Source organism: Procambarus clarkii, chromosome 89 (genome assembly GCF_040958095.1).
Source record: "Procambarus clarkii isolate CNS0578487 chromosome 89, FALCON_Pclarkii_2.0, whole genome shotgun sequence".
Lineage (NCBI taxonomy): Eukaryota > Metazoa > Arthropoda > Malacostraca > Decapoda > Cambaridae > Procambarus > Procambarus clarkii.
The window spans coordinates 7598463-7609944 of NC_091238.1; the positions used below are offsets into that span (position 1 = coordinate 7598463).

The 11482-nt window shown below is 44.0% G+C and overlaps 1 protein-coding gene across 1 annotated transcript; it reads left to right on the forward strand.

Moving 5' to 3' along the window:
* The first annotated feature begins 535 nt into the window (after nucleotides 1–535).
* On the forward strand, nucleotides 536–7554 carry LOC123773488 (peptidyl-prolyl cis-trans isomerase H). Its single transcript, XM_045767307.2, has 4 exons — nucleotides 536–707; nucleotides 979–1155; nucleotides 2796–2888; nucleotides 7021–7554. Exons 1-4 carry the CDS (start codon nucleotides 624–626, stop codon nucleotides 7216–7218), a joined length of 552 nt encoding a protein of 183 aa, XP_045623263.1. The 5' UTR covers nucleotides 536–623; the 3' UTR covers nucleotides 7219–7554.
* Nucleotides 7555–11482: the final 3928 nt, after the last annotated feature.

Below are 11482 nucleotides of genomic sequence, written 5' to 3' on the forward strand. Positions count from 1 at the left end.
GAATGAAAATCGATTTTGACGTTAAAATTCAGAGTTTTAAATATATAGAGTACACATGAGAGGATGTGCAGTGACTTAATATCTAACATATTCAGAGATTTGAGTAAGGGTACCGAGTGCTGTCTGGGGCCAGAGTTAGATATTGTTCTAATAGCAGCTTTGTGTTGGGTAATTAGAGGACGTAAATGATTTTGAGTAGTAGAACCCCAAGCACAAATACCATAGTTGAGATAACGATAGATGAAAGAACAGCAAAAAAAGCAACAGAACATCAGAAGGAATTTTAACTCAATAAACTAAATAAATAACTAAACTAAATAAACAGATGATGATTACAACACCAAAACTCTGTTAAATTTTAAAATTCAACTGGAAAAGATCGTCAGGGCAAAGAAGGGTACTTTTGACAAGCCGCCGGCTTCCTGTTCTCGTCGAGACCAATAGTATTAGTGGCCCTCAGGTAAATAAATAAAAAATTCAATCTTAGATAGTAACCCTAAAATAAAATAAAAGAAAACGTAAGTACGGCCACTGGAGCCCAACTGATGGATGAGCGTCATAACAAACAAACGTGGCGTTGCTGCAAATGTCCTCAAATTTGCTAGTAACTATCATATATCAAAATGCCCACTTGGAATCAGATTCAGCAGCAACTGAGACATGCTAATAATCCTGTCGTGTTCTTTGATATAACTGTAGGACAGACGGTAAGTTAGATTAGTAAGCGTAGTGCAGTGACTATGTATCCGGAATGTTTGTGTAATGTAATGTACATGTAATGTACCATGTAATGTACCCTAAAATGTGCCACGAAATGTACCATGTTTGCCCGAAACGCTATGCGTGCAATATAATTTACCCAAATCTTCACTACAAAAGTATGTTCAAGTTATTACTTACCAACAGGAGTTACCCTGTGTATTACTCATGTCGGTATTTAATTAATTATAATTAATTGATGTATGATTTACATTTCAGGAAATTGGACGCATGATTATGGAACTGTATGCAGATGTTTGTCCCAAGACGAGTGAAAATTTCCGTCAATTTTGCACTGGTGAATACCGTAAAGATGGAGTTCCAATTGGATACAAGGGTGCTTGCTTTCATCGTGTCATCAAAGACTTCATGATTCAAGGAGGTGACTTTATGAGGGTATGTTTTATATAATGATATCTTTAAGCATAACCAACAAATATTTTTAGTGGTAATCATGCTTTACTCCAAATTGTAAAAAAAACGACTAATTTGTTTGAGACTAAACATAGTCTCTGTGGTGTAGTGGTAAGACACTCGCCTGGCATTCCGTGAGCGCTATGTCATGGGTTCGTATCCTGGCCGGGGAGGATTTACTGGGCGCAATTCCTTAACTGTAGCCTCTGTTTAACGCAACAGTAAAATGTGTACTTGGATGAAAAAACGATTCTTCGCGGCAGGGGATCATATTCCAGGGACCTGCCCGAAACGCTATGCGTACTAGTGGCTGTACAAGAATGTAACAACTCTTGTATATATCTAAAAAAAAAAAAAAAAATTGTAGATAATATTTTCTATGGGGAGTCAGTCGGCTTCCTGACGCTATCTTACTGATCAAGTGCCACACTACTTAAGTGTCGGTCCAGAATGAGCCAGCAGGCATCTGGGGATCCATTGGTTGTGGCTGCTTGGTTGGTTAGGCCGGGTGCAGACTACCCTCGTGCCTATGATGTTCGGTTGTGTGCCACTCATTTGGCGGTCTTTAGACAGTTATAGGACTCTGGGTTTTGGGGGGGTCGGTCATGGTCCTGGCCTCCAGGTCTCTTGTGCCCGTCCTGGGCCCTCTGCTACTTTGTGTTGCTTTGAGGCTTCTGTTGCAGACAGCTGTCTTTGTCGAGTTGTGCTCTGCGGGGCTGCTGCCTCTCGAGTTCTTTCCCCTTTTCCTTTCTCTGTGGGTAATTAGCTTTAGGTAGCCGACAGGGCTCCCCATAGAAAACCAGCATTGAATGTAATGAAATGCTAGTTTCTGGGTGAGCCCTGGAGGCTCCCCCTGACACCCTCCCCACCCTCTGGTCGGCGGTTTCATCATTCAAAGAGCTGGAGGTTGGTGGCCTGACTTATTCAGGCTGGCTCTTCCTTCCCCCTGTGGGGGGGAGGGTGTTAGTTGGAAGAAGTTTAGCTTGTTTGTTTGCTTTCTGGGGGAGTTATTCTGCATTTGTTAGGACATAGTTTGCAATTTTCAACCAGACAGTGGTCTGTTTTGATTAGGCTACATCTCTGGGTCCTTTCTCGAGTGATGGCAGGATGACCTATTTTAAATGTAAAGTGTTCATGGCCATTGCTCTCTCTGCCTCTCTGAGGGGGGGGGGCCGGTTCTGGCTCATGGTCCCCGGTAGGCTTACAAAGAATTCTGTGACTGATGACACTCAAGTAGTATGGCATTAGATCAGTAAGATAGCTTCAGGGAGTCTCTGAGGCTCGCCCAGAAACTGGCGTTTCATTACATTCAACGCTGGCTTTTTGCTGATGCCTTCCTGTAGACACTGGTAGGTATCCTAAGCACTAATAATCTAAGCATCATTGTCAGTATTTTGTGCTTTCCCAGGTCAGTCACTAACTTTGAACTTGATTTGGTTTTAATTGTAATTTCAGTGATTTCTCATTCATTTGTTAACATTGTATATACAGACAACTCTCCATTAACTGTGGGTTCCATATTTCATGTACCTTTATAGTATAATAAATTAATCTACTTTTTTGTGTTAATTATTAGCTATATTTCTTACATCCTATAAATTTGTATTTTTATTGTCCACCAGGGTGATGGAACAGGCACACAGAGTATATATGGCCCCAGCTTCCCTGATGAAAATTTCATTCTCAAGCACGATGGACCTGGATTATTGTCATTGGTGAGAGAAGATGCTAACTTATTTGTACCTGCAGGATTGAACTTCAGCTCTTGGACCCTGCTTTTGAAGCTTTTCAAGTCTTCTAATGCAGTGACTCCCAACCTATTTTTTTTATTGTATCTACTTTTGAAATTATGAATGGAGTTCACTTCTACAACATGCTTATTTAGTTTGTCCCATTTTCCTACTACTGTATTACACTAAAAAAAACTTTCTATCTCTTTTCTTTCTGGGGGGAGCCCCATCGGCTCCCCGGAGCTATCCAGGCTGAATGGATATGTATAACTTTCTGGCATCAGTCAAAGTGCTAGGAGTTCTTGCCTACCAGGGACCACGAGCCAGAACCTGGCCCCCTCAGAGAGGCACGAGGAGCAATGGCCTATAGAAACCCCCTTGTGGTTGGGAGCATTCTATGTCTGCCATCGACCGGGATAGGCACCCAGAAAGGTAGGCGCCCCAAAACAAACCCCTATTCTGGTGAAAATATTGCTACCGAAAGCCGAACGAGTGGACAGAACTCCCCAAACAAAATTATCAAACTAGCATGACGTCACCGCGCCACCATCTGCTCCACACCGGCGATCCAACTGGCAGTTCTTGGCTGATGGAATTACTGTCCGGTCGAGTGCCTCTGGCTCCGGTTTTTGTTTCAGTTCTGTGCCGTGTGGTGTGGACTGTCTCTACCGGTGGGGTGTGAGCCAGGAGTAAGATTCCACGGTACTCGGGCTGCATGCGCCTAGGGCTATCTTCCCTAGGTACCCTGTAAGTACTGCCCTTGGGGCTTGGGGCTACCTTCCACAAGTCACCTTGGGTTCTACCTCTGCTGTGTCCTTTACTGCTCGGTACTGGGCTACCCTTGGAGTCGGCTGGGGTTTTGTTGCCCTTTTTTGTCTTTGGGTACGTGGTAGTTTTCATCACTGGTAGGGGCGTGGGGTACCGCACAGCTAGTTTTCACCAATAACAGCAGCCGGCTCTCTTCCGCCTGGGTACGTTGTCCTTTTGCAGGGTTTTTCTTTTGTTTTTGCCTGGTGGGGGGTCTGCCTTTATTGTCCCCATTACTGTTCTAGGTGTTTTTCTTTCGATTTCTTCTGTTGGTGGTACTCCCCGCTTGGCCCCCGTGAGTGGACACGTCCCGGGGGTTCAGCGTTCAGAAGTTTGGTAGACTTGGGCACCGGTTCGCGGTACCCAATCTCTCACAAGTGCCATAGGGAGCCGGTCGGCCGAGCGGACAGCACGCTGGACTTGTGATCCTGTGGTCCTGGGTTCGATCCCAGGCGCCAGCGAGAAACAATGGGCAGAGTTTCTTTCACCCTATGCTCCTGTTACCTAGCAGCAAATAGGTACCTGGGTGTTAGTCAGCTGTCACGGGCTGCTTCCTGGGGGGTGGAGGCCTGGTCGAGGACTGGGCCGCGGGGACACTAAAAATCCCCGAAATCATCTCAAGATAACCTCAAGATAACCCTGCCTGGGCTTCCCTTAGCGTGTACCTAAGGGCCCTGGGAAACCCCACGGGGGCTCCGTGGTCCTATAGATGTGTCCCTGGAGTTCCCCCCTCGCATCCTGCGAGTTTGATGGTTGCTCTGTCCCCTTGTCTCAGGGTGACACTCACCGGTTGTGCCTCCGCCATGCTGCCTGTTGGGTCATTATTTCTTGTGATCCGGAGTCGTGTGACGGGTGTAGTCGGTACGTGCTCTCGTTCACCCAGGCCACTGGTCATGATAATCGGGTGCAGGCGGCAGCGGCGTTGCTTGCTGGGTGTAGGTTACTGCAATGCTCTTTGTTGTTTGCGGCCCCGGATGCCCCGAGGCTGTCCTGTTTTGGTTGTTGGGGTCCGGACTTGGGGGTGGGGGTCTCTTCGGCTCTGGCTCCTTCCGCTCCTCGTCCTTTCCCGTCTGTTCTGCACACTTTCTCCCTTGCTTCCGGCTCCGAACCATAGGCAGGTTTCGGGGTTGGGGCGGGGTCTGGTTGGGTTGAGACTCGGGCTGTCTCAGGGAATTTCCTCTTCCGGGGTGGCGGCAGAGGCATTCGAGTCGGTTCCTCCAGCCGTGCCGTATGGGTCTGACCAGTGGGCTCCCTTCCTTAGTGTTTGCACGGATGCCCCGGCTTTTCCTCGTCAAGCTGTGGCTTTGTGGGTGCAGCTCTGCTCCGGGTCATGCTGTCAAGGTTTCCGGGGTTAGGGAGGGGTTGCCTGGGGGACCTCGGCCCCGTTTGCCCCTCTTGGGTCTTTGTACCTTTGGTGTGGGGCTGGCAGTTCCTCAGAGTGGGGTTGTTCCTTCCTCCTCTGTGTTCCTGTTGTTATCGGGTATACCCCTCCCTGGGTTCGGTTCCGTGTTCCTTCAGGTTCGTCGGTTCCGTCGTTCCTGGGGGTGTGTTTCGCCCCCTTTTCCTTACCCTTTTCGCTCTTATGTCGCGATACTGTTCCCTTCATATCGGGGTCCCTGCGTGTCCCTTGATCAGGGGTTTATTTTTGTCTATGTGCTTGCTTTTCGTGGTTCTCGTTGGTTCGCGCGTCTCTTCGTACCTTCCAATATTATTGGAACGTCTGTTGATTTCCGATGTGGTTTCCCTCTGGTCTTTTGTCGGCCTCGTTGATTGGAAAATACTGGAGGGTCAGGTCCCAAATCTACACAGTAAAATAACAACGTACTGGAGTGAATGATATGGAAGAAAATGCAAGATTGAACCAGTGAAGAGCAGAGGTGCCATAGGCACAATCAGTGAGCACTGTATAAACATCAGAGGTCCGCGGTTGTTCAACGTCCTCCCAGCGATTATAAGAAATATTGCCGGAACAACCGTGGACATCTTCAAGAGAAAACTGGACGGTTTTCTAAGAGAAGTTCCGGATCAGCCGGGCTGTGGTGGGTATGTGGGCCTGCGGGACGCTCCAAGCAACAGTCTGGTGGACCAATCTCTCACAAGTCAAGCCTGGCCTCGGGCCGGGCTTGGGGAGTAGAAGAACTCCCAGAACCCCATCAACCAGGTATCAACCTACCAGATTACCTTCCGTCCTCTGTTTTCTTTTGCTTCGTTTTCGCCTTGTTTTGTTTTTGCGTCGTCTATACTTCCAGTTTCGGCATTCTTCGTCTTCGTTACACATGCCTTCCTGGTGTTTGTACGATATGTGTGTCTGCCTGGTGTACGAGCCACGCCACCCAGTGGACGGGTGGTGCGTTTCGTACCTCATATGCTGGGGCCGCAGTGTGCGTTTTGTTTGCATGTAGGCCCATCCTAACCACTCCCCATACTTCGGCTGCCGTGGTGTGTTGTGCAGACTCCTGTGTCAGGTTAGGTCTGCGCTGGTGGGTTTTGACGGGTTCCTTCGGCATGGATATCCTACTTCCTTGTCGGGTCGTAGGTGCCGGGTTGTAAACCTGCTCGAACGAGGTGATCCTTGATGGACTAAACAAACAAACTGGTGGGCTGGCCTGGAAAGGGTGAACCTCTTAACACACCGGAGAAGGAGCTCTGTCAGTGCAAGGGCAGTGCTCACAAAAACCCAGGGAAATAACCGCTGGGTACATGCAATTTATACCACAAAAAGACAAATCCACACAACAAAACCAGACAGAAAACACCTATGAGAAGCAGATACCATAATGGAATAATCCACTAGCAAAAGAGGCCTTCACAGGAAGAGTTCTAGGATGCCCAGCAATTAGCTTAGAAGCTCTCGGACTTGCTACAAGAAGATGCAACAAAGAAGCACTATGGTGTAGCTCTAGGCTACACATCAGCAGATGAACCGGTCTGTTAGCTGATGCTGGACTGAACTCCAAGCCACCTTGTAGTGGCATTTTATACTATAAGTTTCTAGCTAATTTTGTGTGTTTTCTTATGTTTATTTTGAATTGTTTGGGGAATTATTTGGACGTTTAGTGGCCTTTGAGCCTTGTGAAATTGTACAGCTTCACTGACGTTAGGGATATATTTCCCAGAGATGGCAGAATGTCATTTGCTTCTTACATCTCGTGTGAGGGGGGCCCAGTCTCTGCCACTGGCCCCTGGTAGGCCAAATGCAATTGATGTGACTGATAGATTGGAATAATCTCAGCAGGATAGCTACAGGGAGTCACCAGGACTACCAGAAAGTGGTGTTTAATTATGTTCAACACTGGATTTTCTTTTCCAGGCCAACAGTGGAAAGGACACAAATGGTTGCCAGTTCTTCATCACCTGCTCCAAATGTGACTTTTTGGATGGAAAGCATGTGGTTTTTGGCAGAGTAATTGATGGCCTTTTAGTTATGCGAAAAATTGAAAATGTTCCTACAGGACCAAATAATAAACCAAAAATTCCTGTCATTATTTCTCAGTGTGGACAAATGTGATCTCTATTTTAGTATAACAAAAATAATTTATTTAAATTAATGCATTTAAACAGAATTAGATTTGGTTTATTGGCAGTAGGGCAATATGTACAATATTCATATTACAAAGACAGAATGATACTATACTTGAGGGCACACTTTATACAGTATGTATAATATAAGCAATACAAGGTATGTTAAGTAATAATTTATGATGGATGGATTATACTGTATCATAATATAATTTGAATGTTGCAAAAATATTTCCATTCTTTTGAGTTCCTTAATGCATTTCCTTTCCTCATACACGTACCATCAGATTCACTATATTTTTGGTCAATAAATCAAGTAAATCTTTTTGTGTTGTAATTTTTCCTTTTAATTATAATTGAGTATTCATTTAATTCATCTTTACATTTAGCAGAGTGGGAAAACAAATTGGCCTGCTAAGTCAGATATTCAAAGACAGAGAAATAGGAAAGATTGTTCCAAAGCTTAGACAACAGGTAAACTAAAATCAAATGTTGAAAGTAATGAGACACATTTCTCACTGTGTGGGTCCTCGGTAGCTCACTGGAGCTTCACTCTGGTACAGCCAAATCTTAAGAAGTGCACTAGGCCTCCAAGACCTATGTGTTTAATGTAGTGAAATGCCCTTTATTGGGTGAACCCCAGTGGTTCCCTAAAGTTATGTTGCTGAGCTAGCTTCCCAGTACTATAACACATCAGTCATAGATGCCCGGTGACCAACCAAAGCAACCCGTTCTCACACTTGCTTACACTCAATATTGGCTTATTTAATAAGTGCATATGTGACATACTAATTGAATGTGAATATTTTAGTTTACCTTGAAGAGCTTCATAGAAAACACCGACCTCACCTAACCTTCTTAGTATGTTAAGATAAGCATCTTATTGCTTCTTAATTACAATTATTACTTAACCTATACCGTTGATAGGTTAAGTAAGGTGATAGGTTAAGTAACCAAAGACCAGAGCCAGAACCTGGCCCACTTGAAGAGGCACAGGGAGCTTGGGATTGTTACAATCATATCTTAATGGAAAAGCACCCAGAAAGTAGATGAGAAAAGACAAGAAAGACAACAACTCACCTCTCCTCCCCCCCCCCCCACCACCAAATTTCCCTCCCCTGTAAAACTTCATCTTGTCATCACTCAATTGTCGTCTTGTCATTGTTTCCACCATTTCATAAGTAATATGATGTGGACTATGCATGCCAGATTGGCACCCATTTTCCCAAAGTTACTGCAAAAATCAGCCCACACACTGGAAATTATGTTCATTTTTAATAAAGTAATTAAAAAAAATTATGTACACATAATACACCTTACCCCACACAACTTCACCTCTTCCATATGCATATTTAAGATAAATTTGCACCTTGTGTATCCCTTCCTTTGTGAAGATGTTCCAGGAGTGGAACAAAATGTAGAAAATAAACCCTTCAATAATCAATAGAGTTATATATTTATTCAGACCCAGCTAAACTAAATGATCTAAAAAGCCATCTAAAGACAAAATCATTACTCCAATTTACCCATGAAAATAGTGAAATTATCAGTCTGCCTTTCCTGGATGTGCTAATAACAAAAAAAAAGGAGCAACTCTGAGTACCAGCATATATATTAAGCCTACAAACATAGGATTATGCCTAAATGGTAGGAGTGGGTGCCCTCAAATATACAAAGCCAGTGTTCTCAATGCTTATATTCGTTGAGCCCTTACCCACTGCCCGGAGTGGAGCACAGTGAGTAGGGAGTCTGAAAGAATAACTCAAGTGTTAGTTAACAATGGTTATAGCAACAAAGAAATAAACGGTAAAATCCTGAACCTAGAACAGAAACCACAACACCTCCAATCAAATTATTGTATATTACATATTAACCATGCACAGTGAACATAAAAAAGAAGCAAGAATAATGAAAGATATAATCCATAAAGGAGTAAAAAGCACAACTAACCAAAACATAGACCTAATCATATTCTATTAAACAAAGAAGACTACTGAACTCCTCATTAAAAACAGCTCGAAGCCGACGGAGAACCTTTTACAGCAGTCAAACGTGGTATGCTAGTATATGTACACCTTCCCCACGAAGGATATAGCCTTCAATCTAAGTACAGTACTGTACATGAGTATGATGTTGACCAATCTGGCGAGGCATTTAACCTGCCATCTTCAATCAGATACCCCTAAAAATCACATGAGATAAGTCCATGACATCACCCTAACAAGAGAAATGTTGAATAAAAACACTTGTTTAATAGACAAAACCCAAGATGTAAGATTACAAATTCTTGGAGTTATCCACATAAAAATAGAACAACCCACAGTAAATACCCAAATTACGGACCTATTCACTCTACCCACCATGATAGTAAGAACAAGACCGAACACGAAAATGCAAACATAGAAGACACTTCTCAACATGTCATGCCCACTACACCTGATTAATCTTTGTATGTGCTTCGTACCATTTTTCCTCCTTATTCTTCACACTTTAATGCCTTACTCTTCACCTATTTGCATTTGTCTGCACCTGCCCTCCCTAATGGTATAAATCTAATATGCCCTATACTGTCCTATACTATTAAATTTGCGAGAACGGGTTGCTGTCCCATCACTTGAGAATGAACCATGTAGGTTTGAAACATTGTGTAAATTTATAATAAGTAATACATTCTACAGCTATTTATTTCTTTTTCTTCACTTTGAACAATGATGATTTTTGGAGAAATCCTCTTCCAATTAAACCAATAAGCAAGAGCACTAGTCAGAGGGATAGAAGCCCTAAACAAGAAAATCAATATAGAATATGCAGTCATTTTCAATGAAACATGTATAAATGAAAACCTGCTGTCAGTATATATATACTGTATATCACTAAGAACTCTTTGACCCGGCCAGGATCACCCCTAAACGCACACAGTACCGTGACCACCGCACCAATGATCGTCTATGGTGGTCACAGTACTGTGTACGTTTAGGGTGATCCTGGACGGCATGGGTTCGATTCCTGGCCGGGTCAAAGAGTTCTTAGTGATCTAAAAACAGGTTATCTTCTTGAGATCTATCTTGAGATGATTTTCGGGGCTTTAGTGTCCCTGCGGCCCGGTCCTCGACCAGGCCTCCACCCCCAGGAAGCAGCCCGTGACAGCTGACTAACTCCCAGGTACCTATTTACTGCTAGGTAACAGAACTGTAACCTGTTCTTAGTGATCTAAGAACAGGTTACACACAACTGTAACCTGTAAACACCTTGTAATAGATTCAGCTACTTGGAACAAATTCCAAGTAGCACGGGCTATGGTGAGCCGGTAGTGGACTTACCTGGCACAGAAGCGATGCTGAATTTGCTGTGTATAAACACGATTGATAAAGATTAAGCCACCCAAGAGGTGGCACGGGCATGAATAGCCCGTAAGGCATATAAACACGATTGATTGATGAGGATTAAGCCACCCAAAAGGTGGCACGGGCATGAATAGCCCGTAGGTGGAGGCCCTTTTGAGCCAATACCATTATCAATAGATGATACTGGAGATCTGTGGAGGTGCGACTGCACCCTGCGTGACGGGAGATGTCTCCCGTGTTATATATAAACACGTAAATTCGTCCATACTTATACTCGCATTATACTCGTGGGTGAGGTGATATGGTACAACAGTTTTGGGTGAGGTGAACAAACTTTTGACAAACTCAAAACAAAACACGAAACTATGGGTATTAATTGGATATGAGAACATAAGAATGGAAGCAACTGCAGAGGGCCTATTGGCCTATACTTCCTCTTGATGCTTCTATATTGGTTCGGAGATATGAGGACCGCTGCTGGCGACGGGCTGCCTGCTTCATGGAGGGCCTGTAAGAGTGAGCATATAATAAGCAGCAATCCTTAAGAGGGATGGGTTAAAATTAAGAAGTGTCACGGTGATACATACTACATGATACTGTCGTCGGGCAGAAAGAATTATTACTCTAGCCAAATCTTGACAGGTAGATAATTATATGATATTTAATGGTCGACTCTGGAAAGTATATTGACCTGGCGGCTGGCTCTGGTAATTATAATAGCCTGACAGTCACGTATAATAACTTGCAAAGTGGCTGAACTAATACTAAGGTCAAGGGATATAATAAAAGAAAGAAATTAAATTGAATGTTGTGGGTGGGAACTTTGGCTCCGGAGGCGGCCCGCCTCACACCTGTAATTGTTAGCATTTAAGTGGCGTGAACAATGCGTATAAAGTCGAAGAAAAATAT